The sequence below is a fragment of the Acinonyx jubatus genome, chromosome A1 (genome assembly GCF_027475565.1).
Source record: "Acinonyx jubatus isolate Ajub_Pintada_27869175 chromosome A1, VMU_Ajub_asm_v1.0, whole genome shotgun sequence".
NCBI lineage: Eukaryota > Metazoa > Chordata > Mammalia > Carnivora > Felidae > Acinonyx > Acinonyx jubatus.
In genome coordinates this window covers 13813583-13838729 of record NC_069380.1, presented here as the reverse complement: position 1 = coordinate 13838729, position 25147 = coordinate 13813583, and the positions used below count along the sequence as shown (strand labels likewise).

Below are 25147 nucleotides of genomic sequence, written 5' to 3'. Positions count from 1 at the left end.
AAAACAATGACTGAGAATTTTCCCCAAATTTGTGTCGGACATAGATCCAGAAAGCTCAGAGAACACCAAGTAAGATAAATGCTAAAATAACCTATATCTAGGCATATCATTTTCAATTTACAGAAAATCAAACATCACAAAAAAATCCTAAAGGAGCCAGTGGGAAAAACACAATACCAATAGTCAAAATTAGGTAAGAATTACATCTGACTTCTCTTCAGAAACCATGCCAGCAAGAAGAGAATACAGTAAACATTTAAAGTGGTAAGAGGAAAAAGAAAAAACAAAAAAACAAAAAAACAAAAAAACAAAACAGCAACCTCACGTCCTCTAACCTGAAAAATTATCCTTCAAAAGTGAAGGAGAAATGAAGACTATCTCATACAAACAAAAACTGAGGAAATCTGTTGCTAGTCTACTGTCTTGCAAAAAATGTTAACAAAAATTCTTTAGAAAGAAGGAAAATAATATAGGTCAGAAACCTGAATCTATGTAAAGAAAGCAAGAGCACTAAAGAGGAATAAAGGTTAAAAAAAGTTTGAATTTTGTACTCTAAACTGATCTAATACATAACAGTTTGTTCAAAATAATAATACCAACATTGTATTTCATTATGTATGCTTATGTATATTCATTATGTATGAATATGTATATAAGCTTATATATGTTTCTATATGAAATCAATGACATATGAAGTTAATGACAGCAATGATACTAGGGATAAGAAGGAATGATGATTATTTTGTTGTTATGAAGTACACACACCACCCATGAAGTGGTAAAGTGTTATATGATAGTAGACTTAAATTAGTTGCAAACTCTATGGCAACCATTAAAGAAAGGTTAAAAATATAACAAAAACTGATATCTAAGAAAGGAGAGAAAATGGAATTATACAAAATGCTTAATTAAAATCTCAAAAGGCAGAAAAAGACTAGAAGACAAAAACTGTAACAAAGAACAAAACAACACATCTAAAACAGGAACAAATATCATGGATATTAATCCAATCATATCAATAATCAATTTGAATGTCAATGTCTAAATGCACCAATTAAAAGACAGAAGCTGTCAGAATGAAATGAAAAACACAACCCACCTATAATGCTGTCTACAAGAAACCCAGTTTAATAAAAAGACACAGATTAAAAGTAAATGGATAGAAAAAAAATACACCAAGCTAACAACGATCGAAACAAAGTAGAAGTACCTACATTAATTTCAGACAGGGCAGTCTTCAAAGCAAGGAAAATATCAGAGATTAATTAAGAAGGTACTGTATAATGATAAAGGGGTCAGCTTTTCAGGAAGACATAACATTTCTTAAAGTGTATACACCTAGCAACAGAACATCAAACTACGTGAGGCAAATACCACTGTAACTGCAAGGAGGACAGATGAATCCGCTTTTACACCTGGAGGCTTCAACATCCTTCCCTCTCTCACAAACAGACAAATGCAGCATGCAGAAAATCAGTTAGGACACCGTTGAACTCAACAACACCAACAAGTAACTGGAGAAGACTGGTATCTATACACAACTTCATCCAACAACCGAATACACATTTCTTTCAAGCTTAAATGGAACATTCAAAAAGACAGACGACAACTGGAGCCATAAATCACATCTTACGAATTTTAAGTGAATAAAAATCATACATGTCTTCTCTCAGATCACAAGAGAATTAATAATTAGAAATCAATAAAAGAACATAACACGTGGAGATTAAAAGCACACTTTCAAATAACACGGATTGAAGACTCTCAAGAGATACTAAAAATATTTTGAATGAAATTAAAATGAAAACACAACATAGCAAAATTTGTGGAATGAAATGAAAGCAATGCTTACAATGAAATATACAGCACTGAATGCTGTGATATTGTGATCTATAATAACAACATATTTATTTGGTCTTCATCCTTGTTTCTGGCACAGAGCTCCTAAAATCCCTGAAATTTCCTAAGTGATGAGAGTGAGAAAAATGTCTTTTGTCATGGTAATGAGATTACTTCGGGTACTCACCTAAAGATGGGAACTAGTTGCCAGGGAAGCCAATGACGTGATGAGAAGGTTGGAAATTTTAGTCCCACCTCCCTAACCCTGTCTTCCAGGGACAACAGAGATACTGGAGACTGAGTTCAACCACCAATGGCCATTGATTCAATCAATCAAAATCCCAAAAGGGCAGGATTTGAAGAGCTGGTCTGTGAACATCTGGGGATGCTGAGACAGTGGAATGCCTGAAGAGGGCATGGTAGCTCTGTGCCCCTTTCCCTATATGTTGCCCTTATGCATTTCTTCCATCTAAATGTTCATCTAAATGTTCATCTGTATCTTTTATCGTATCTTCTTATAATAAACCAGCAATCCAGTAAGCAAAATGTTTCCCTGAGCTCTGTGAGACACTCTAGCAAATTAATTAAACCAAAGGAGGTGATAGTAGGAACCTCTGATTGATAATCTATCAGAAATCCAGGTAACAACCCAGACTTCTGATTGGCACCATAAGTCCAAGGAGGGGGTTGGTTGAACCCTCAATGTATAGTCAGTTGGTCAGAAGCACAAGAGATAATCTGGGCTTGTGACTGGTATCTGAATTCAGAGCAGCAGTCTTCTACGACAGGGCCATTAATGTGTGCCATCAGACACTACCTCCAAGTAGACAGTGTTAGAATTGAATTAAATTGTAGGACAATCAGCTAGTGTTACAGAGAATTGTTCGGAGTGGCAGTGGTAGAGGGAACCACCTCTCTACACACTGGAATTATGTGCTGAATCCTCTATTATGCACCTATAGAAAAGAAGAAAGATCTAAAATAATAATCTACATTTCCACCTTAAGAAACTAGAAAAATGAGAGTAAACTAAATCCAAAGTAAGCACAGAAGAAGAAGAAGAAGAAGAAGAAGAAGAAGAAGAAGAAGAAGAAAGATAAAGAGGAGGGGGGAGAGGGGAAGGAGGAGAAAGAGAAGAGGAAGAGGAGGAGGAAGAGGAGGAGGAAGAAGAGGAGGAATAGGAGGAGGAGGAAGAGGAAGAGGAAGAGGAAGAGGAAGAAGAAGAATTATTGGAGTACAAATGAAAGCAACTGAAAAGAGGAAATCAAAAGAGAAAATCAATGGAACAAAAAGCTAGTTCTTTGAAAACATCGATGAAATTGAATAACCTCTAGCCAGTCTAATAAAAAAAGTGACAGGACAGAAAATAATACTAATGTCAGAAATGAAAGAAGGGATGTAACTACAGATCCTATGGAAATTAAAAGAATAAAAAGGAATACTAGGAACAATTCTATGCCCATAGATTTGATAACCTAATGAAAAAGACCAGCCACTTGAAAGGCACAAGCTGTCAAATCTCACACAGAAAGGAATAAACATTCTGAACACACTTGTATCTATTAAAGAAACTGACTCAACAATTAATTTTCTAAAACAGAAAGCACCAGGCTCAAATGGGATCACTAGAGTAAATTCTACCAAACACTCTAAATGGGAAGAAATTATACCAATTGTCTAGAATGTCTTTCAGAGAGTTGAAACAGAGGAACTACTTCCTAAGCATCACTTTAATACCAAAACCAGACAAAGATATTTTAAGAAAACTACAGACCAATGTCTCCCATGAACATATATGCAAAAATCCTCAATCAGATATTAGCAAATTATATCTAAAAAAGTACAAAAAGAATTACACAACACCACAACCAAGTGGGATTTATCCAAAGTACGCAAGGCTAGTTCAAGATTCAAAAATCAAATATAATCCGTCACATCAATAGGCTAAAAAAGAAAAATGACATGCTCATATCAAAAGATGCAGAAGAAGCATCTGTCATAATTCAACAACGATTCATGATAAAAACTCTCAGTAAACTAGGAACTTTCTCAACTTGATAAAGATTATCTATAAAAAACCTACAACTAAGGGGCGCCAAGGTGGGAGTTGGTTAAGTGTCCAACTTCAGGTCATGATCTTGCGGTTTGTGAGTTCGATCCCTGCATCGGGCTGGGTGCTGACAGCTCAGGGCCTGGCGCCCGCTTTGGATTCTGTGTCTCCCTCTCTCTCTGCCCCTCCCCTGCTCACATTCTGTCTCTTCTCAAAAATAAACAAACATTAAAAAAAATAAAAAAAAAACCCTACAGCTAACATCATACTTAATGATGAAAAACTAAAGCTTTCCCACTAAGATGAGACACAAGGCAAAATATCCCATCTCACCACTTCTTTTCCACATCATACATACAAATTGGGAAGGGAGACATTAAAGTGTCTTTGTTTGCAGGTGGCATGATTGTGTAGAAAATCTGAAAAAAAATCCACAAAAAAACTCTTGGAACTAATAAGCAATTAAAGCAAGTTTGCACGATACAAGGTTAATGTAAAAAAGTCAAATTGTTTTCCTACAAACCAACAATGAACAAGTGGAATCTGAAATTAAAATTTTAGTACCATTTACATTAGCACCCCCCAGAAATCAAATACTTATGTATCTAAATCTAACAGTATATAAATAAGATCTATATAATAAAAATTAAACTCTCCAAATTGAAATAAAAAATGAACTAAATAAATGGAGAGATATTCCATGTACATGAATAGGAGGAAGAAATACTGTCAACATGTCTGTTCTTCCCAAATGGATCTATAGGTTCAGTGGAATACTAGTGAAAAATCCAGTAAATTATTTTATGGATATTGACAATGTATTCTAAAGTTTATACAGAGAGGCAAAAAATAGTCAACAAAGTATAAAGAACAAAGTTAGAGTGCTGACACTACTAACTTCAAGACTTACTATAAAACTATAGTAATCAAGACAGTGTGGTATTGGGGACAGAATAAAAAATAGATCAATGAAACAGAATAGAGATCCCATAAATGGACACAAATAAATATAGTCAACTGATCTTTGACAAGTGAACAAAGGTAATACAATGGAGCAAAGACAGTATCTTCAACAAATTGTGCTGGAAAAACTGACCAACTACCCATCTAGAAATACACCTTACACCTTTCACAAAAATTTACTCAAAATGGGTCACAGACCTAAATGTAAAATGCAAAATCAAAAAACTCCTAGAAGGTAACATAAGAAAAAACATGGATGACCTTGAGTATGGTGATGACTTTTTAGATATAATACCAAAGAGAAATCCGTTAAGAAATAATTGATAACTTTGACTTCATTAAAATTAAAATCTTCTCCTAGAAAGATAATAGCAAGGGAATTAAAAGACAAGCCACAGACCGGGAGAAAATATTTGCAAAAGATACACCTGATAAAAACAAACAAAAAACAAAAACAAAAACAAAAACAAAAACCCCAAAAACCTGTTATCCAAAGAATAAAAAGGACTCTTAAAACTGAACTGTAAGAGGGTGCCTGGGGGCTCAGTCAGTTGAGCATCTGGCTTCAGCTCAGGTCATGCTTTCAAGGTTTGTGGGTTTGAGCCTCGCATTGGGTTCTGCACTGATGGTGCAGAGCCTGCTTGGTATTCTCTCTCTCTCACCCTTTCCTCTCTCTCTGTACCTCCTCTACTTTCACTTTCTCCCTCTCTCTCTTCTCTCCCTCTCTCTCTCTCTCTCCCTCTCTCTCTAAAAAATAAATAAATCTTTTAAAAAAACTGAAGAAAACAAACAACCTGATTAAAATATGAACCAAAGACCTTAACACACACCTCAATGAAGCAGATATAGATGAAAAATGAAGCTATGAAAAGATGCCCCATATCGTGTCATCAGGTAAATGCAAAAGGAAACAGCAATGAAGCACCACTACATACCTACTAAAATAGCCAAGTTCCAGACCACCGACACCAAGTGCCAGTGAGGCTATGGAGCAGCAGGAATTCTCATGCATTTCTGGTGGAATGCAAAAAATGGCATGCCCACTTTGGAAGACAATTTAGAGGTTTCTTACAGAAATAAACATACTTTCATCATATGAACCAGCAACCATGCTCCTTGGTATCTACCCAAAGAAGGTGAAAAGTTATATCCATACAAAAACCTGCACAAGGTTTACAGCAGCTTCAGTCGTAATTGTCAAAATTTGGAAACAACCAGGATGTCCTTCAGTAGGTGAATGGGTTCATAAGCTGTGGTATATACAGACAAAGGAATATATACATTCAGAGCTAAAAAGAAATGAACTATTAAGCCATGAAAATACATGAAGGGATCCTCATTGTATATTACCAAGTGAAAAAAGACAATCTGAAAAGGTCGCATACTGTATGATTTCAACTACGACATTGTGGAAAACACAAAATATATGAAGATGAAAAGACCAGTGGTTTCCAAGGGGTGGGTATGAGAAGGAAGAGGATGAATAAGTGGAGCACAAAGAATTTTCAGGGAAGTGAAAGTACTTGGTATGGTATTCTAATTATGGATACACTGTTATCACATTTTTCCTAAGCCCATAGAACGTATAACACCAAGAGTGAATTCTAAGATAAACTGCAGACTTTGGGTCATTACATTGAAACAATTTAGTGTCATCCTTGGTAAAACATGTGTTATTCTGATGAGTGATGTTGATTAAGGGGGAGGGTATATTATGTGGGGGAAAGGGAGTATACGGGAAATCTCTGTATCTTCTTGATTTTATTGTAAACCTAAAACTTCTCCTCCTAAAAAATGGAAGTCTTTAAAAAAATTAAAAATAATTTTAAAATTTCTAAATAAAAAGAATTTCAAAAGTAATAAAAATTGTGCAAAGAAGAAGATTTGTAGTTTTTATTTAGGGCATGTTAAGTTTGAGATACCTTCTACAGAGTTTGGGTATATGAGCCTAAACAGAAGATGGCTAGAAAAAAAGCTTTGGGAGTTATCAGCCTAGGTAATAAGATCAGGGACCCAGAAACAAAATAACATAAAAGTAAATAAAATTACAATACTAAGTTGACTAGAACCTCCTGATGATGACTTATTAATTCTTAAAGATTCAATTCAGAAGAAAAGATTCTTTTCTTACATATTCTTTTCTTAAATATGACATAATGGTCATCACATCCAGGGAAGAGCAAGGGAAAAGAGCCTCAACATTGGGAAGAACCTTAGTATTATACCCACTTTTCATTAGAAAATAGGGGCTTCTGGGGCACCTGGGTGGCTCAGTGAGTTAACGGTCCACCTCCTGATTTCGGCTTAAGTCATGATCTCATGGTTCATGAGACTGAGCCTGTATCGGGTTCTGCACTGACAGTGCAGAGATCCTCTCTCTCCCTCTCTCACCACCCCTCCCCAGCTCATGTGAGAGCTCCCTCTTTCAAAATAAATAAACATTTAGAAGAAAGAAAGAAAGAAAGAAAGAAAGAAAGAAAGAAAGAAAGAAAGAAAGAAAGAAAGGAAGGAAGGAAGGAAGGAAGGAAGGAAGGAAGGAAGGAAGGAAGGAAGGAAGGAAGGAAGGAAGGAAGGAAGGAAGGAAGGAAGGAAGGAAGGAAGGAAGGAAAGAAAGAAGAGAAGGAAGGAAGGAAGGAAGGAAGGAAGGAAGGAAGGAAGGAAGGAAGGAAGGAAGGAAAGAAAGAAAGAAAGAAAGAAAGAAAGAAAGAAAGAAAGAAAAGAAAAAGAAAGAAGAGAAAGAAAGAGAAAGAAAAAAAGAAATTTGGGCTTCTGAAGGTGAACAGCCTAGCATATGGCAATAGTTTTTATAAAAGCAAATAATATCTATTTTAGTTTTAGATTCTATGATTACCATACAATCAAAATGAATGAAGCAATTTTTCTTACTTTCAAAAAGAATGTAAAAGGAAAGTTAAAGGAAATAAATTCTATTTCATGTGAAAAATAACAAAATTGTTACAAGACTGAAATATCAAAGGAGAAAGGATGTGGATATACAAACTAAAGGAAAATTAACGCAATAATTCACTGAAGATGTGCTCATGTTGTCAAAATTTCTGCAACAAATAATTTGTAGTTATCCCTTTGACAAAACAACTATCCTTTTTGGGGGGGGGGGTCAAAGATACAGCAAAAGCCTTGCCTTTTCCAGAGCAAAAGTAACTTAGCATTAAAAATGGATTTCACTAGATTTAAAAGAAACTTTTCATGAAAGAATTATTGTGAAAAAGTAATCACCTATTGTAAAAAACACTTTAAAATGGACTATTAAGACACCAGCTTATGTGAAAAGTTAATGAATCATAAATCGTAAATCAAGAGTAAAACAAAATATCCTTTGTTGTTGACAGCTGACAAATTTATTAAATTGCTACATGTACTGGAAGTTTTATTATTAGATATCTCCTGTAAAGACTCCACAGAGTAAAAAGGACTTGTCTGACAAAAGGAGGCTATTTGAACATTAAATTATAATTTCCCTATGTTTTAGGCAGAACACTTAATGTATTTTATTTTTACTCCTTAAAAATTAATTTTCACAGTAAATGCAATATAAATTCCATTTTATTTAGCTAAATCTCACTAAATAATTATCTGCTTTTTTCTCCTCTAATAGTAGTAATACTGACCCAAATACACTTTGTGTCTATTTTACTTCAAAGAGTTTTTCATTAATAATTTAGTAAACTAAAATAAGGCAAACTAGCAAATATATATATACTGTGACAGACATACATTCTTTCCAAAAAAATATAAAGGGAATATAATTGGTAGGTATGTATTTTAAAATATCTAAGTACTCGTGGAAACCAAAATACTATATTCCATACATATGTACAATAACCTTCACAAGGGAGATAATCATTATAAACAGATGTCTCACTTATTTTGCCTACCTAAACCAATCCCTTTTCATTTATTTGTCAGCTGGGTTAAAAGTATTTAAAAGAATTTTGACATTGTATAGTAGGTAACTTTCCCTCAACTTACAATCAGAAAATGTGATTGGAAAAAGGTCTTTTATGTCACTTCAAAGTCTAAGGAAAAAAATCTGTTGAGCTAAGTAAGTGACTGAAATACTGCAATTTCCAGGCAACTTTGTTGGTTTACATATGACAATAGTGCTAGTCAGGAATTTACAATGAAATTTTTAATTAAGGGAAATTCTTAGTTATTAAGGGGACTATAAAATTCAAGATAATCATTGGAAGAACTGATGAGCAAGATACATTTTAAGAAAAAAAAACTTCATTTAAATTCACTAAACAAATTGATGAGTTCTTAACATTCACATTACAAGAAGATTCTTAATGATAGGTCACAGACATAAATGCCTTGTGGGATTCTCTAAATCTTTTTTATATCTTATATTCCATCAAGCAGTCTACCAAACAGCTTATATCATAACTAAAATCAAAAAGAACACTTTTCTCAGAAAAATATTTACATACTTAAAAGAATTCATTGAAACTATCACTTGAAATTGAATTTTAGCTTAAAATTTTTCAGAATTAAAATCGCATTAAAAATAAAATTTACTAATACAAAATTACATCACATCAATAGTGATCTAATATTTACTGAGGAAAGAGAGAAAACACATTCAATGCCTATTATGTACCAGATAATATGGTAGATACTTCAACACGTACTATCTTAGTTTAGTTCATTTTATACTCAGATAAAGTTGGCATTATGAAAATCATACCACAGCTGGCAAAAGTGATTCTCAGAGTTGCCCACATTGGTTTAGAGGGAGGGCTCTGGAATCAGGCTTTCAGGATTCGGATCCTGGTTCTAATCTGCCACTTAAATCTCGTGCCTTGAGGAAGTTACTCGGTTTTTCTCTCCCTCATCAGCAGAAAAGTAGTACATGAGATAACACAGTTACAGAGGCTGGCACATAGTCAGTACATGCCATGTACAACTAGTACTACACATCCTTGAACAACCCGTCACCTAAAATCAGAAAGTACGTAACACAACACTGGTGTGAGTCTTAATCTGTCTGACACCAAAGGAAGTCCTGCTTATTGCATCACACTGTCTCTAATGAGAATTTCTTCCTTAGTGTATTTTTAATTTCCTGATATACAAAAGTCTATTTATACCTTGCACTAGAAAACATTTTCCAAAGCAAATTCTTCCCACAACACACAATAAGGAAGATTTGTTTTATATCACCTACAGAATTTAATAACATATGTTCTTGAAAAAAGGAGGCTGGGCGAAATGAGAAAGAATGTCATGTACAGTCAATGTATCTGATCATCCAAATCAAAGGAAAATGAAATTTCTAATGTATTGAGTCATTCTTAGATATAATATAAAAAAATATGATTACTTCAAGATTGGAGTTATACTTTCTTGAAATAATTTGTTAATCATTTATTTATTCTTTAAGTTATTGACTATTAAATGTCTAATGGAAGGCAATTTGTTTAGTCATTGCTTTCAATATTTGCTGGACTAAGATTGACGCATCCAATGCAAAATAGTATTAGTTGCTGAGAAATGACAAAACATCCAAATAGCTTTGATCACTTGACAGAATTAATCAAGGTGATCACAGTGCTTGAGAATCATTATGAATAGAATGAAATCACAATGGTAATTACATATTGGCCTAATTTACTTATTCAAAAACAGGTAACATCAAATATACTGTTTGTGTTGCCACAAGCTATTTAACTCAATTCAACAATATTACTGAATTATTATCTATTGAATATTATCTATTCATTTTGTTGGTTAATTTTTTTGTGCCATAATAAAAGCTAAAATTACATGTTAAAATAGAAGGTGATAGGAAGTGTTATTCCTGGAGATTTAAATACTAAAGGGGCAGCTATACAAAATCCAAAAACTAGTTACAGAAAACTCATCTTAAACCCTTCCAGGCTTTCTTTGACTTGGTGTTTGGCTTCAAAACTTGAGTTAACACATCCTCTATTTAAGCCACTATATCTAGAAAATGGATAGTTCAAAACCAGTTTTCATCACTACAACTAAAGTTCAAAATATAAGTCCTACTTCATTACTTCAGTAATTCTCTATTGTAAATACTATATCACTGGTAGAAAGAAGTTCAAATACAAAGTAATACAGCCTGTATTATAACAACCAACTTCCAAGATTAATAATATATCATTTTTTAAATATAAAACTGTAGTATTAGAGATAATCTTACAGATCGCCTAGCCCAATGTCATCAGGATAACAAAACCCAGCATGTACTGTTTACTACATCGATCTATATATTTTATCACATTTAATCTAAAGAATCCAATGAGCTATTATTACTACATTTTATAATGGTGGAAGCTGAAGCACAAAATTGTTAACAAAGGTGTACTAATAATACAGTAAACTCAGCATTTGAACCCAAGTCTGTCTGACTTTAAAGTCCGCACATATAACAACTATAATACATAGCTTTCATGATAAAACAAAGCCACAAAAACTCTCAGAAAGCCTACCTTTAAAGGCTCCAAAAAATAAGATAATTATGTCAATAAATCATTTTAATACAAAGCCTCTTATATAGAATAAAACTCATCAAGATTTGTAAGGACAGTGTAACAGTGCCAACAGAGAGGTAAAGCTTGCAGAAACAATACAAAGTTTCATAAAAATGGACTGCTAAGTAGGCGAAAGTACATGGAAACTAAATACTTCAGCTTGAAACACAGAAGACAGAGAAGTAACTAACTTTATAGCTTAGCTCAATTGTTCCATAAAGTAATTAAGAATTAGATAATATTACAATTGTTGGCATATGCTTATTATGCAAACGGATTTTCAGAAAAGAGTGTATCTAATTTTCTCTGGAAATTTAAAAACTTTAAATAGATTCTCATTGATTTAGAATAATTCAATAATAACTAAAAATAAGATGGTATACCCTATTTCAAGGTCTCATTCATCTATAATGAGTTTAGGAGATAGCCAGGAAACAAGAAATTCTACCAACCCTTGTCCTACAGCTAAGAATCTATGTTCTTCAAGTAGAGGGAGAAGTCCCATTTAACAACTTTAACATTTTAAATGTTAGAAAGACTATATCACTGAAAGACCATATCACTGATGTGCACACTTATCTATAATGCCCCCCCCTTCAAAATTTTAAATAACAAAAGACTATACTGCTGATAGATACAGTTGTCCACAAAAGAGCCAACCTCAAACATCAAGGGCTTGGACACAATTAATATAAAAGTATTAGATAAGAATTCAAAATAGCACATAACTGAATTAACTGCAGGGTAGCTTGGAATTGGGTATGTATGATTACTAAAGAGGATAGTGATACTTTTCTTATTATATGTTTTCTGTTGGATTTAAACTAAGAAGAACATATATATCATTGCAAAAGTTGAAGTTATTTATTACAGAGAAAAGTTAAGATGAGTGACATAAAAGAACTAAAAACAAATAAAAATGAAAATCAGAATGCTGACTGTTTACATTGTCTTCTATCTCCATGATGAAATAAATACAGTTTAAGATACCAAAATATAGTGTACATATCAAAATGAGTTTTGAAGACAGGCAATGAAAAATAACCATGTGCCTTGGATGAATGGACCAGATAACCTGTTAAAATATGATCTTAGCACCAAGATTTTATAATAGCTATTCATGTAGACATAAATTACTGTGATAGTTTGTTTTAGTTATAACATTTCAAACTCCAGAATCTTTCTAATTTTATTCACAAAGCAACAAATTCCATTTCAGGTTAGAATAACTATGGACAATATTAATTCATAAGTAATATTTAAATTACACATGGGAATTTTCTACTGGCTACTTCCTCTGCCAATTTCTTCTCATAGCACTAAGTTTTTAATTACCGATTACAATGTATACTGGTTCACTTGGATGATAAAGAGCAAAACATTTTGAATTTAGATACAGGATGGAAATTTAAAGTTTTATTTTTCCACTAGGCTGATATGCCGCCCAATGAAATTACTTAAGATCTTGTAGCAAAGTAGTATCACAGCAGGGTATGATCTCGAGATTCCTTTTAACTTCAAGACTTCAACCTTTACACTGATATAAAAGAAAGCATGACCCATGGAGCTCAGTGTTGTAAATGTACAGGTCACATTTATATTCATATTTATACTTTACATAAAGATGGTCTCAATACAGGGATAATATTATTAGCAATATTAAAATAGAATTTTGTTAATAACTTTAGATAATAAATATGAAAAAATCAAGTTACACTTCAACGGACTTGAAATTTTTCCCACCTTTGTTTGCTTCATTCACTAGGTTTTCCAACAATTCAAAATCGGAAGACTTTCATACATATGTGTACATACTAGTGAAGCATTCCTATATTGCTTTTGGAGTAAAAATGAATGTTTACCTATACAATTTTCTCTTTAAATTCTCCAAACATAGCAATGTACACAGTAAAAATCATTCTTAAAACTCACATTTAACTACTTACGTAAATGATTCTAAGATATAAAATTAAATATAAAAAATATAAAATTTTATGCATGAGGTATGTTTAATAAAAAGGAAGGAAACTACAAAAATTACACATAAAATCAACCTAATCAGAAAATAACTGAATTATATAAATACAGATATACCTTCGGTATATCTGGGTTCTCATACAGGAACTGTATTTAAAGGAAAGCTAATATCTTTTAATATTATGCTGGTCTTTTGATAATATCATTATAAAATAATACTAACATGTAAGTTATATAACTGTTATCAAATAGTATTCTTCAGAATAAACTTTACCCTAGTAATTTTTTTAAAGCCGACAGGATTTCATGGATGATCCAAACCATAAGCATTTCCAAAGGATAAGGTTGGGACTACCATTTTTCCTCAACTTGTATTATAATCACTATGCTATATCTAGTAAGATGTTTTCATTTATTATCAAGGAAGTCATTCCTTTATGATTGTGTCAAGTCTTAATAATGTGTAAATTTGTATCTGCCTTAGTCCTAAAGAAGCTTTTATTAGCATGTCAGGGATAAAAACCAAATTTTACAACACATTTACACAGCACCAAGGATGTCAGGCATTATCTAAGTGTGTACAAATTACACATTCAAAGAAAACTTACCAGACAGTTGTTTCCACTTGACTGTCATTGAGCTGACGATTGTCCAGTTGGGCAAAAAGTGGAAAAAGCACTTGAATCCCTCCAATTGAATGAATTGCACTATGAATTGAATGTGTTACTATAGCTTTCACATCCTATGTTCAAAAACAAAAATGTGTATTAAATTTCTGAGGCATAAGTTATCATTATTTCCTTGTTCCAAATAACTCCGTAAAAAGAATTTCAAAAATATTGACATTTTTAAAGCCCTCAGTTATATAATTTTTGATACACATATAAAATAAAAACTTGAAATATCTTTGCCAACCACTTTAAATCTGAAACTTACGTTGAGATTTTTATACTGAAATATGAAGCTATAAATGGAAAAATAATTTAGAATAAGAAATACCATCAGAAGATTTAAAGACATTCAAGTAATTTTTATGTGGGGGAGTTATATTAGTACATCCTTAAAGCAATGTATATTTTTGTGTCTAACAGCTATCTGTTCAGCTAATCAAATGATTTTTTTTCCAAAGGATATATAACAGATAAGATAACAGAAATGATAGATTCCCTACTAACGAGACTGACTAGTCCAAGGTAAAGTATATTGCCAAAAAATTAAAATAAAAAAATAAGGTAGAAGGCAAAAATGTCATGCAAAGAACTAGAAGATGAAAAAAAAAATACCAACTGTAGACCTATAGGTTGGTAATATTTAATACGTAAAATAGATACTGTTAATACTCAATGAAAATATGGAAACTAAGCTACTATTCACCTACCTGGAGCATTAGGGCATGTGGGGAATGCACAAAAATTGATGCATTTTCCTTTGGTGATGATTCCAGGCATAGTTGTGCATCAGTGGCCTTAGCATTATATGTAAATGCAATGCTACTTGCAAGTTTCCCATCATACAGAACCTGTTTATGATGTTCTGCCAAATGAATGTCACTCTCAGATTTAAATTTGAAGGTACTCTGAAAAAATAAAACTAAATTAAATTCTCTTTTTAAATGTAACATAATAAAACTCTAAAGTCTTAAAGCACAGAAGTATTTAAGATAATAAACAATTTGTTTTGACCCTTCCATGTGTCAGGTATTAGTCAATGGTATTATATTATTTTGTTAGCTCACTTCAGTTCTAGGAGTTAAATTGTACTCAGCATCCTAATAAACACACTCAGATCTTCATATTCTCATTTTTATTGTTGTTTTGATTATCTACAAAATAATTTTATTAGAAAAAAATGTACATTCAGATGTTATTAAATATAAAGGGAGTTTGACTTAATACTTCATGACATAAATTTAATATTTCTTGTTAACACATTCACAAGTATTTACATGAGTATACAGTACCTGGGACATCAATTACTCATATAGAAAAATGAGTATCATTTAAGACTATGAAGAATATTTATGTGTAGAAATATTTAGGTCTTAAGTATAGCAACATATTGAATAACAATACCACTCTACAAAAGCATCAGAAAGTCATGTTAAACCCAGAAGTTCATATATATACATGAATTTTAATTTGTATTTTATTCGCAAATTTGTAATTAAATGCAAACATTTAAAAACACTGTGCATATATAAAGTGTCACCACTTTATATACAGAATACAGAAATAATAAAGATGTACTAGCTGTAATAAAAAAAAAGTATTGGTAGAAATGGTTAAAATTTCGCAACAGATATAAACCTGACAATGACAATTACAAGTAATATTTCACCTTTGCAACAATTACATGATATCAGTATTTTTATTATTTTCAACCTAACAACTATGAAAACTGAATGTTAGAAAAATTAAGATCTGGAATAGATGGTACCAGTATCAATGGATTAAAAGTGAAGTGACCTATATTATAATATAGGCTCTACCGCTAATTATCTCTAGACCTTTATTTGGTGTCAAAGATATCATTTAACCAATGTGGCTCGATTGGTTACTGTTACAGTAAGATTAAACCAAACGTTCCAAACTCACATTCTTGTAGGAGGTGAACAGACACAGGCATAAATGAAGCAGGTCAAGTGGGGGTTTCTTCAGGCTACAGAAGTACACGTCCTGTCTAAAAGTGTTCCTCAATGTTCAGCTCAAGTCAATTATTGTACCATGTTGCCAGTTCCTCAATATTTTTCAAAAGGAACATGAACTCTGGACTTTTACATAAATATAAAATCACCTAATTTGTAATTTAATGCAAATATTTAAAAACACTGGGCAGACCAAACATGTCAGGTCAAATTCAGCCCATTTTGTACTTCTAAACTCGTATCCAGAGAGCCTTCCTTACTGGAACCTGGATGCAAACCATTGAATTAGGCACATGCAAAGGGAAGAGCAGCATGAATAAATGAAAATTTGTACATAAGTAGCTATGGAAGGATGATACTTTTTGTCCTTTAAATGTAAGCATATTTACATATTTTGATATTAGAAATAAGCTAACCCAATTGCAGTATTTGGGATCAGACCTTGCTTTCTGTTCTCAATTAAATGGAATGCAGAACTTTATTTGCCACCCCAGAGATTTAAAATGTAATCTGTTTATGTAACTCACAGATTCACACCTCCCAATCTAGAGGCAACAGTTGGGCTTAAAATATGTTCTGGTTTAAAATAAAGATTATATTTCAGTCCCTCTTGTACTAAAGAATAGGTGACAATTACAATAAAAAAAGATTTTTTTTAAAGTCTTCTTTGAAAGGAGTCAACATGGTGGAGAAGTAGGGGGACCCAAAGTTCCCTTATCCCTCAAACACAGCAGTACTGAGGTCAGGAGACTTAGAATTTCAGGAATCTCAGCTACAGAGTGACAGAAACATCTCAAGGGGCCCTTGGTGACAAATTGGTAGGCCATAGGTGCGTGATTATGAATTGGGAGAGATAAAACACATGGCGTAGGCAGAGAGGAGACGGATCCCCTTCTGTGGATAGACAAAAGGAAGAGAAAGAGAGGGTGTGGAAGTGTAGGATTGTATTTGAACAAGAGGAAACCCACAGACTGGGTAACGGGAAAAAAGGAGAAAGAACCAATTTCTAACACAATCCAGAGTTGCAGGACTTTCTGTGGACTGGGAGCAGACACACTGTACACTCTCCTGATGGGGAGGAGAAGCCAGCCCCAGGCTGGGTAGCTAGCTCAGAGGGCAGTCTGAGAGAGCAGTCGTCTTCCCTTGGGTGCTGTGGTAAGAAGGTATATAGCAGCTCCACGGACAAAAGATCCTGCAGACACCCACCAGCCAGAGGCCCTCTGTCTGCCGGCTGGGCAAAATGGCACTACACTGGAACTGGGGCATTGGAGCAGGATCCTTTAAATTCAGGGCCAGTCTGAATCCCAGCCAAGTGCCCGGGAGGCACAGGAAGCTGTGGAATGGGACAAATGGGACACACGGGCTGCTCGTGCAGGTGCTGCACTGTGAGAATAGCCTGAACACAGTGGTTTGGGTCATCTGGTCTGGGGAGGAGAGACTGGGGTGTCAATATTTTTCTCCCCATCACCAAAAAGGTGGGGCTTCAGAGAACAGAAAACAGGCCCACTGTGGAGGCTGGACCCGCCTATACCAAACCACACCCCTCTTTGCTTGGTAGCTGAGTATCTACCAGAGCAAGATTGACAATGACAGAACCAGATGGCCCCTCCTGCAGACCAGTAGAGTCACCAGTTCCAAGGCACCATCAGATATTGGTGTAGCAGTTTTGCATTTTCTGATTTGATTCTTGGTCAACTCTTACTTTATATATAACATATATGTAATATTTTTTTCCTTCCCTTTCTTCCTCTTCTTTCTTCCCTTCTCTATTCTGGTTGTTGGTTTGTTTAACCAAACATTTTTAATCTATTCTTTTTATACTTCCTCTATATCTCCTTCTTATTTATTTTCCTCTCTCTCTCTCTCTCTCTCTCTCTCTCTCTCTCTCTCTGAAGACAAAGACTCCAAAACCCATCCTGAAGGGCCAGACCCTGGACAGTGTATGACCCCTTTTTAATATAGTAGTGCTCGCCAGTGCAGGACATGTAATAAGCTATTAAAACACATAAGGGACAGAAAACTAGCCAAAATGATGAAAACGAAGAATTCTCCTCAAAAGAAATTCCAGGAAGAAATGACAGCTAGAGAATTGCTCAAAACAGATATAAACAATATATCTGATCAAGAAAGAATAATTGTCATAAGATTAATAGCTGGGCTTGAAAAAAAGCTTAGAAGACAGCAGAGAATCTATTGCTACAGAGATCAAGGAACTAAGAAATAGTCACGATGAATTAAGAAAATGTTGTGCAAAATAAACTAGAGGTGGTGACAGCAAGGATGGAGGAAGCAGAGAAGAGAATAAGTGAAATAGAAGACAAAATTACGGAAAATGATGAAGCCGAGAAAAAGAGAGATAAGAAAATACTAGACAATAAGGGGAGAATTAGAGAACTAAGTGATTCAATGAAATTTAATAATATCCATATCATAGGAGTTCCACAAGAAGAGAGAGAGAAAGGGGCAGAAGGTTTACATGAACAAGTTATAGCTGACAATTTTCCTAATCTGGGTAAGGAAGCAGACATCCAAATCCAGAAGGCACAGAGAACTCCCTTCAGATTCAACAAGAATAGGTCTTTGCCATGGCATTATCATAGTGAAACCGGCAAAATACAAAGATAGAGAATTCTGAAAGCAAGTAGGGACAAATAGGCTTTAATCTACAAGAGTAGACACATAAAGGTAGTAGCAAACCTGTCTAGTGAAACTTGGCAGGCCAGAAGGCAGTGGCAGGAAATATTCAAAGTGCTGAATAGAAAAAATATGCAGCCAAGAATCCTTTATCCAGCAAGGCTGTCATTCAGAATAGAAGGAGAGATAAGGTCTTTCCAAGACAAACAAAAACTGAAGGAGTTCATGACTACTAAGTCCACGCTAGGAATGGAACGTTGCAAAGACTACAAAGGACCAGAGACATTACCACAAGCATGAAACCTACAGGTAACAATGACACTAAATCCATATCTTTTAATAATAACTCTAAATGTAAATGGACTAAATGCCCCAATCAAAAGACATAGGGTATCAGAATAGATAAACAAATAAGATCCATCTATATGCTGTCTACAAGAGACTCATTTTAGACTTGAAGAGAGGGGATAGAGAACCATCTATCACACTACTAGAAGTCAAAAGAAAGCTGGAGTAGCCATACTTATATCAGACAAACTAAATTTTAAACTAAAGACTGTAACAAGAGATGAAGAAGGGCATTATATCATAATTATGGGGTCTATCTATCAAGAAGAGCTAACAATTATAAATGTTTACGCCCCCAACATGAAGGCACCCAAATATATAAATCAGTTAATCACAAACATAAGCAATCTTATTAATAAGAATACAGTAATTGCAGGGGACTTTAATATACACTAACAACAATGAACAGATCATCTAGGCAGAAAATTAATAAAGAAATAATGGCTTTGAATTATACACTGAACCAGACGGACTTGGCAGATATATTCAGAACACATCCAAAAGCAGCAGAATACACATTCTCCTCGAGTGCACATGGAACATTCTCCAAGATAGATCACATACTGGGTCACGAAACAGCCTCAATAAACATAAAAGAACTGAGATCATACCATGCATATTTTCAGACCACAATGCTACGAAACTTGAAATCAACCATAAGAAAAAATTTGTAAAGTCTCCAAATGCATGGAGGTAAAGAACATTCTACTAAAGAATGAATGGGTCAAGCAGGCAATTAAGGAAGAAATTTAAAAATACATGGAAGCAAATGTAAATGAAAACACAACAGTCCAAAGCCTTTGGGATGCAGCAAAGGCAGTCATAAGAGGAAAATACACTGCAATCCAGGTGTATCTCAAGAAAAAAGAAAAATCCTAAATACAAAACCTAAACATACAACTAAAGGAACTAGAAGCAGAAGAGCAAAGAAACCCCAAAGCCAGCAGAAAAAGAGAAGTAGTAAAGATCAGAGCAGAAATAAACAATATAGAGTCCAAAAAAATGGTAAAACATATCGATAAATCTAAGAGCTAGTTTTTTGAGAAAATAAACAAAATTGATAAACCCCTAGCCAAACTTCTCAAAAAGAAAACAGAGAGAACCCAAATAGATAAAATCACGAATGAAAGATCACAACACCACAGAAATACAAACAATTATTAAAGAATACTATGAAAAATTATATGCCAACAAACTGGACAACCTGGAAGAAATGGACAAATTCCTAGACACCCAAACACTACCAAACTCAAACGGAAAGAAATAGAAAATTTGAACAGACCCATAATCAGCAAAGGTAATGAATAAGTTATCAAAAATCTCCCAATAAATAAGTCCTGGGCCAGATGGCTTCCCAGGGAAATTCTACCAGACATTTAAAGCAGAGTTAATACCTATCCTTCTCAAGCTGTTCCAAAATATAGAGGTGGAAGGAAAGCTTCTGGACTCATTCTATGAAGCCAGCATTACCTTGATTCCCAACAGACAGAGACCCCACTAAACGGAGAGTTACAGGCCATATCCCTGATGAACACGGATGCAAAAATTCTCAATAAGATACTAGCAAATCGAATTCAACAGTACATTAAAAGAATATTCACCATGATCAAGTGGGATTCATTCCTGGGCTGCAGGGCTGGTTCAATATTCACTAATTAATCAATATGACACATCACATTAATAAAAGAAAAGATAAGAACTATATGATAGTGTCAACAGATGCAGAAAAAGCATCTGACAAAATACAGCATCCTTTCCTAGTAAAAACCCACAAGAAAGTTGGGATAGAAGGAACATACCTTAACATCATAAAAGCCATGTATGAAAAGCCCACAGCTAACATCATCCTCAATGGGGAAAAACTAAGAGCTTTCCCTCTGAGATGAGGAACATGACAGGGATGTCCACTCTCACCACTGTTGTTTAACACACTATTGTAAGTCCTAGCTTCAACAGACAACAAAATGAAATCAAAGGCATCCAAATTGGCAAAGAAGTAGTCAAACTTCTTTGACACACTCTACATGGAAACATCACACTCTACATGAAAAGCCCTAAAGATTCCACCAAAAAGGCAGTTAGAAATGATACATGAATTCAGCAAAGTTGCAGAATACAAAATCAATGTACAGAAACCGGTTGCTTTTCTATACATCAATAATAAAGCAATGGAAAGAAAAATTAAGAAATTGATCCCATTTACAATTGCACCAAGAACCATAAAATACCTAGGAATAAACTTACCCAAAGATGTAAAAGATCTGGATGCTGAAAACTATAGAAAACTTATGAAGGAAATTGAAGAAGACACAAAGAAATGGAAAACCATTCCATGCTCATGGACTGGAAGAACAAATGTTGTTAACATGTCAATACTACCCAAAGCAATGTACACCTTCAGTGAAATCCCAATCAAGCAATTCTAGCGTTCTTCTCAAAGCTAGAACAAACAATCCTAAAGTTTGTATGGAACCACAAAAGACCCCGAATAGCCAAAGTAATGTTGAAAAAGAAAACCAAAGCAGGAGGCATCACAATCCTAGACTTTACCCTCTACTACAAAAGCTGTAATCATCAAGACAGTATGGTATTGGCACAAAACCAGACACATAGACCAATGGAATAGAATAGAGAACCTACAATTGGACTCACACATGGACAGTGAACTAATCTTTGACAAAACAATAAAGAGTATCCAATGGAAAAAAGACAGTCTCTTTAGCAAATGGTACTGGGAGAACTAGACAGCAACATGCAGAACAATGAACCTGGACCACTTTCTTACACCATACACAAAAAAAAACTCAAAATGGATGAAAGACCTAAATATGAAACAGGAAGCCATCAAAACCCTAGAGGAGAAAGCAGGCAACAACCTCTTTGACTTCAGCCGCAACAACTTCTTACTTGACACCTCTCCGAAGGCAATGGAAATAAAAGCAAAAATGAACTACTGGGACTTCAACAAGATAAAAACCTTCTGTACTACAAAGGAAACAATCAACAAAACTAAAAGGCAACTGATGGAATGGGAAAAGATATTTGAAAATGGCATATCAGATAAAGGTTAGTATCCAAAATCTACAAAGAACTTATCAAACATCCTAAAAACAAATAATCCAGTGAAGAAATGGGCAGAAGACATGAATAGATACTTTTCCAACGAAGACATTCAGACAGCCAACAGACACATGAAAAGATGCTCAATGTCACTCATCATCAAGGAAATACAAATCAAAACAACACTGAGATACCACCTCACACCTGTCAGAGTGGCTAAAATTAACAACTCAGGAAACAGATGCTGGCAAGGATGTGAAGAAACGGGAACCCTCTTGCACTGTTGGTGGGAATGCAAACTGGTGCAGCTGTTCTGGAAAACACTGTGGAGGTTCCTCAAAAACTTAAAAATAGAATTACTCTATGACCTAGCAATAGCACTACTAGGAGTTTATCCAAAGGATACAGGAGTGTTGATTCGCAGGGGAATATGTACCCCAATGTTTATAGCAGTGCTTTCAACAACAGCTAAATTATGGAAAGAGTCCAAATGTCCATCAGCTGATGAATGGATAAAGAAGATGTGGCTTATATATACAATGTAATACTATTTGGCAATGACAAAGCAGGAAATCATGCCATTTGCCAACAACGTGGGTGGAACTGGAGGATATTATGCTAAGTGAAAAAAGTCAGTCACAGAAAGATAGATATCACATATTTTCACTCCTATGTGGAATCTGAGAAACTTAACAGAAGACCATGGGGGAAGAGAAAGGGGAAAATAGTGTCAAACAGAGAGGGAGGCAAACCATAAGAGACTCTTACATACAGAGAACAAACTGAGGGTTGACAACGGGGGGGTGGAGAGGGGAAGAGAGGAAAATGGGTGATGGGTATCTGAGGAGGGCACTTGTTGGGATGAGCACTGGGTGTTGTACATAAGCGATGTCATGGGAATCTACTCCCAAAGCCAAGAGCACACTGTATACATTGTATGTTAGCTAACTTGACAATAAACTATATTTTATAAATAAATAAATAAATAAATAAATAAATAAATAAATAAATAAGGATTATCTGAATGAAATTATGAGTTAACTATATAAGGTAGTAATATTGGCAACATAAAACCATTTTAATTTGCCTTCTTCACTGGTTGCCTTGGTATTATAATATCAACATTTTAATATGTATTTCAATAAGATTATAAATGCTCAAAAGGTTTAATATTTATGCTTCTAACATAATCATTTTCAAAAAAAATTTTCACAAATATGTTAGAATTTTTACTTACATTACAAAGAACTGATCAGAAGCAGATTTAATTATTTTGGAGGAATAAGACATATGAGTTTGTTTATTGAAATAACTATTTCAGTAAAGGAGGACTATTAGCTATTTAGCTGAGGAATTTGAGGAAAGAGTATCTATGACATCGAGACATTGGGGAAGCAGACTAAATAAGGAAGAGGGGAGTCAAGGAGTTGGATGACCCAAAAGCAAGTTGGAGTTTAACCAGGTGGAGTAGTGCTACCTCCTTATGTTGATGATGTTATACCAAGAAAAGCAATGTGTGGGGCACCTGGGTGGCTCAGTTGGTTGAGGCACCGACTTTGGCTCAGGTCATGATCTCATGGTTTGTGAGTTTGAGCCCCGCATCGGGCTCTATGCTGACAGCTCTGAGCCTGGAGCCTGCTTCGGATTCTGTGTCTCCCTCTGTCTCTGCCCCTCCCCCACTCATGCTCTGTCTCTGTCTCAGAAATAAATATTTAAAACAAAAAATTTTTTTTTAAAGAAAAGCAATGTGTAGACAGGAACTGGAGGAAGAGCAACGTAAGTTCCAGCTAGTGGAGCTACATTGTATTAAGGGTTTGGGGGGATTTGACACAAACAAAGGCAAAAAAAGCAAAAATAAACCATTGGGACTATATCAAACTAAAAACTTCCACACAGTGAAGGCAACCACCAACAAAATGAAAAGGCAAGCTACCAAACAGGAGAAAATACCTGCAAATCAATTTCCTGATAAGGGGCTAATATAAAATACATATATAGAACTCATACAGCTCAACACCAAGAAAACAGTCTAATTTAAAAATGGGCAGAGGACTTGAATAGACATTTTTCCAAAAAAGACATAAGGATGGTAACAGACACATTTCACTAATTAGTGAAATGCAAATCAAAACCACAATAAGCTGTAACTTCACACCTGTTGGAATGGCTATTACTGAAAAAACAAGACATAACAAGTGTTGCCAAGGAGGTAGAGTAAAGAAAATCCTTTTGCACTGCTGGTGGGAAAGTAAACTGGTGCAGCAACTATAGAAAAGAGTATGATGTGTTCTCAAAACCTTAAAACTAGAATTACTATATGATCTAGCAATTGTACTTCTAGATATTCATCCAAAAAAAAAAAAAAATGAAAACACTAACTCGTAAAGATATCTGCACTCCCATGTTCACTGCATTGTTTACGATAGCCAAGACATGGAAGCAACTTCAGTGTCCATAGATGAGTAACTGCATAAGGAAAATGTTGTACATGTATGTATACAAGGGGATGTTATTCGGCCATAAAAACGAATGAATTCTTGCCATTTGCAATGACATGAATGGACCTTGAGGACATTATGCTAAGTGAAATAAATCAGAGAAAAGCAACTATACAACCTTACTTATATGTGGAATCTAAAGCAAGCAAGCCAACAAACAAACAGAAAGAATTCACAGATACAAAGAATGGCCAGAGGTGGAGAGAAGAGATAAATAAAATGGGCGAAGAAGGTCAAAGAGTATAAACTTCTACTTACAAGATGAATAAATTCTGAAGAACAATATAAAGAATGTTGATCACAGCTAACAATACTGTATTGTATATTTGGAAGTTGCTAAGAGAGCAGATTTAAAAGTCCTCAGTACACACAAAAAATTATACCCATATGAGGTGATGGATGGGTCAGCTAACCTTACGATGGCAGTCATTTCACAATATACACATGTATCAGATCATTATATTGTATGCTTTAAATGAATGGAATGTTATATGTCAATTATATCTCAATAAAACTTGGGGAAAAGCTTTGAAATTAAAAAAGTAAGATACTGTCTTCTCAGTTTTGTACAGTGCAATAAATAAATAGCTAAAAACATTGGGCTCAAAATTCG

At 34.4% G+C, this 25147-nt stretch overlaps 1 protein-coding gene across 11 annotated transcripts in view; it reads right to left on the bottom strand.

Moving 5' to 3' along the window:
• NBEA (neurobeachin) overlaps nt 1-25147 on the bottom strand; it is a 676718-nt gene that overhangs the window by 530810 nt on the left and 120761 nt on the right. For 10 of the 11 annotated variants that reach the window (XM_053214308.1, XM_053214315.1, XM_053214324.1 and 7 more), the window contains exons 9-10: nt 14729-14926; nt 13959-14092 (exon numbers count right to left, since the gene is read on the bottom strand). In XM_053214308.1, the coding sequence (XP_053070283.1) occupies nt 13959-14092; nt 14729-14926 (332 nt within the window). Of the gene's footprint in view, nt 1-13958; nt 14093-14728; nt 14927-25147 lie in introns of those variants that run through there. The other variant, XM_053214343.1, reaches the window with a different exon arrangement.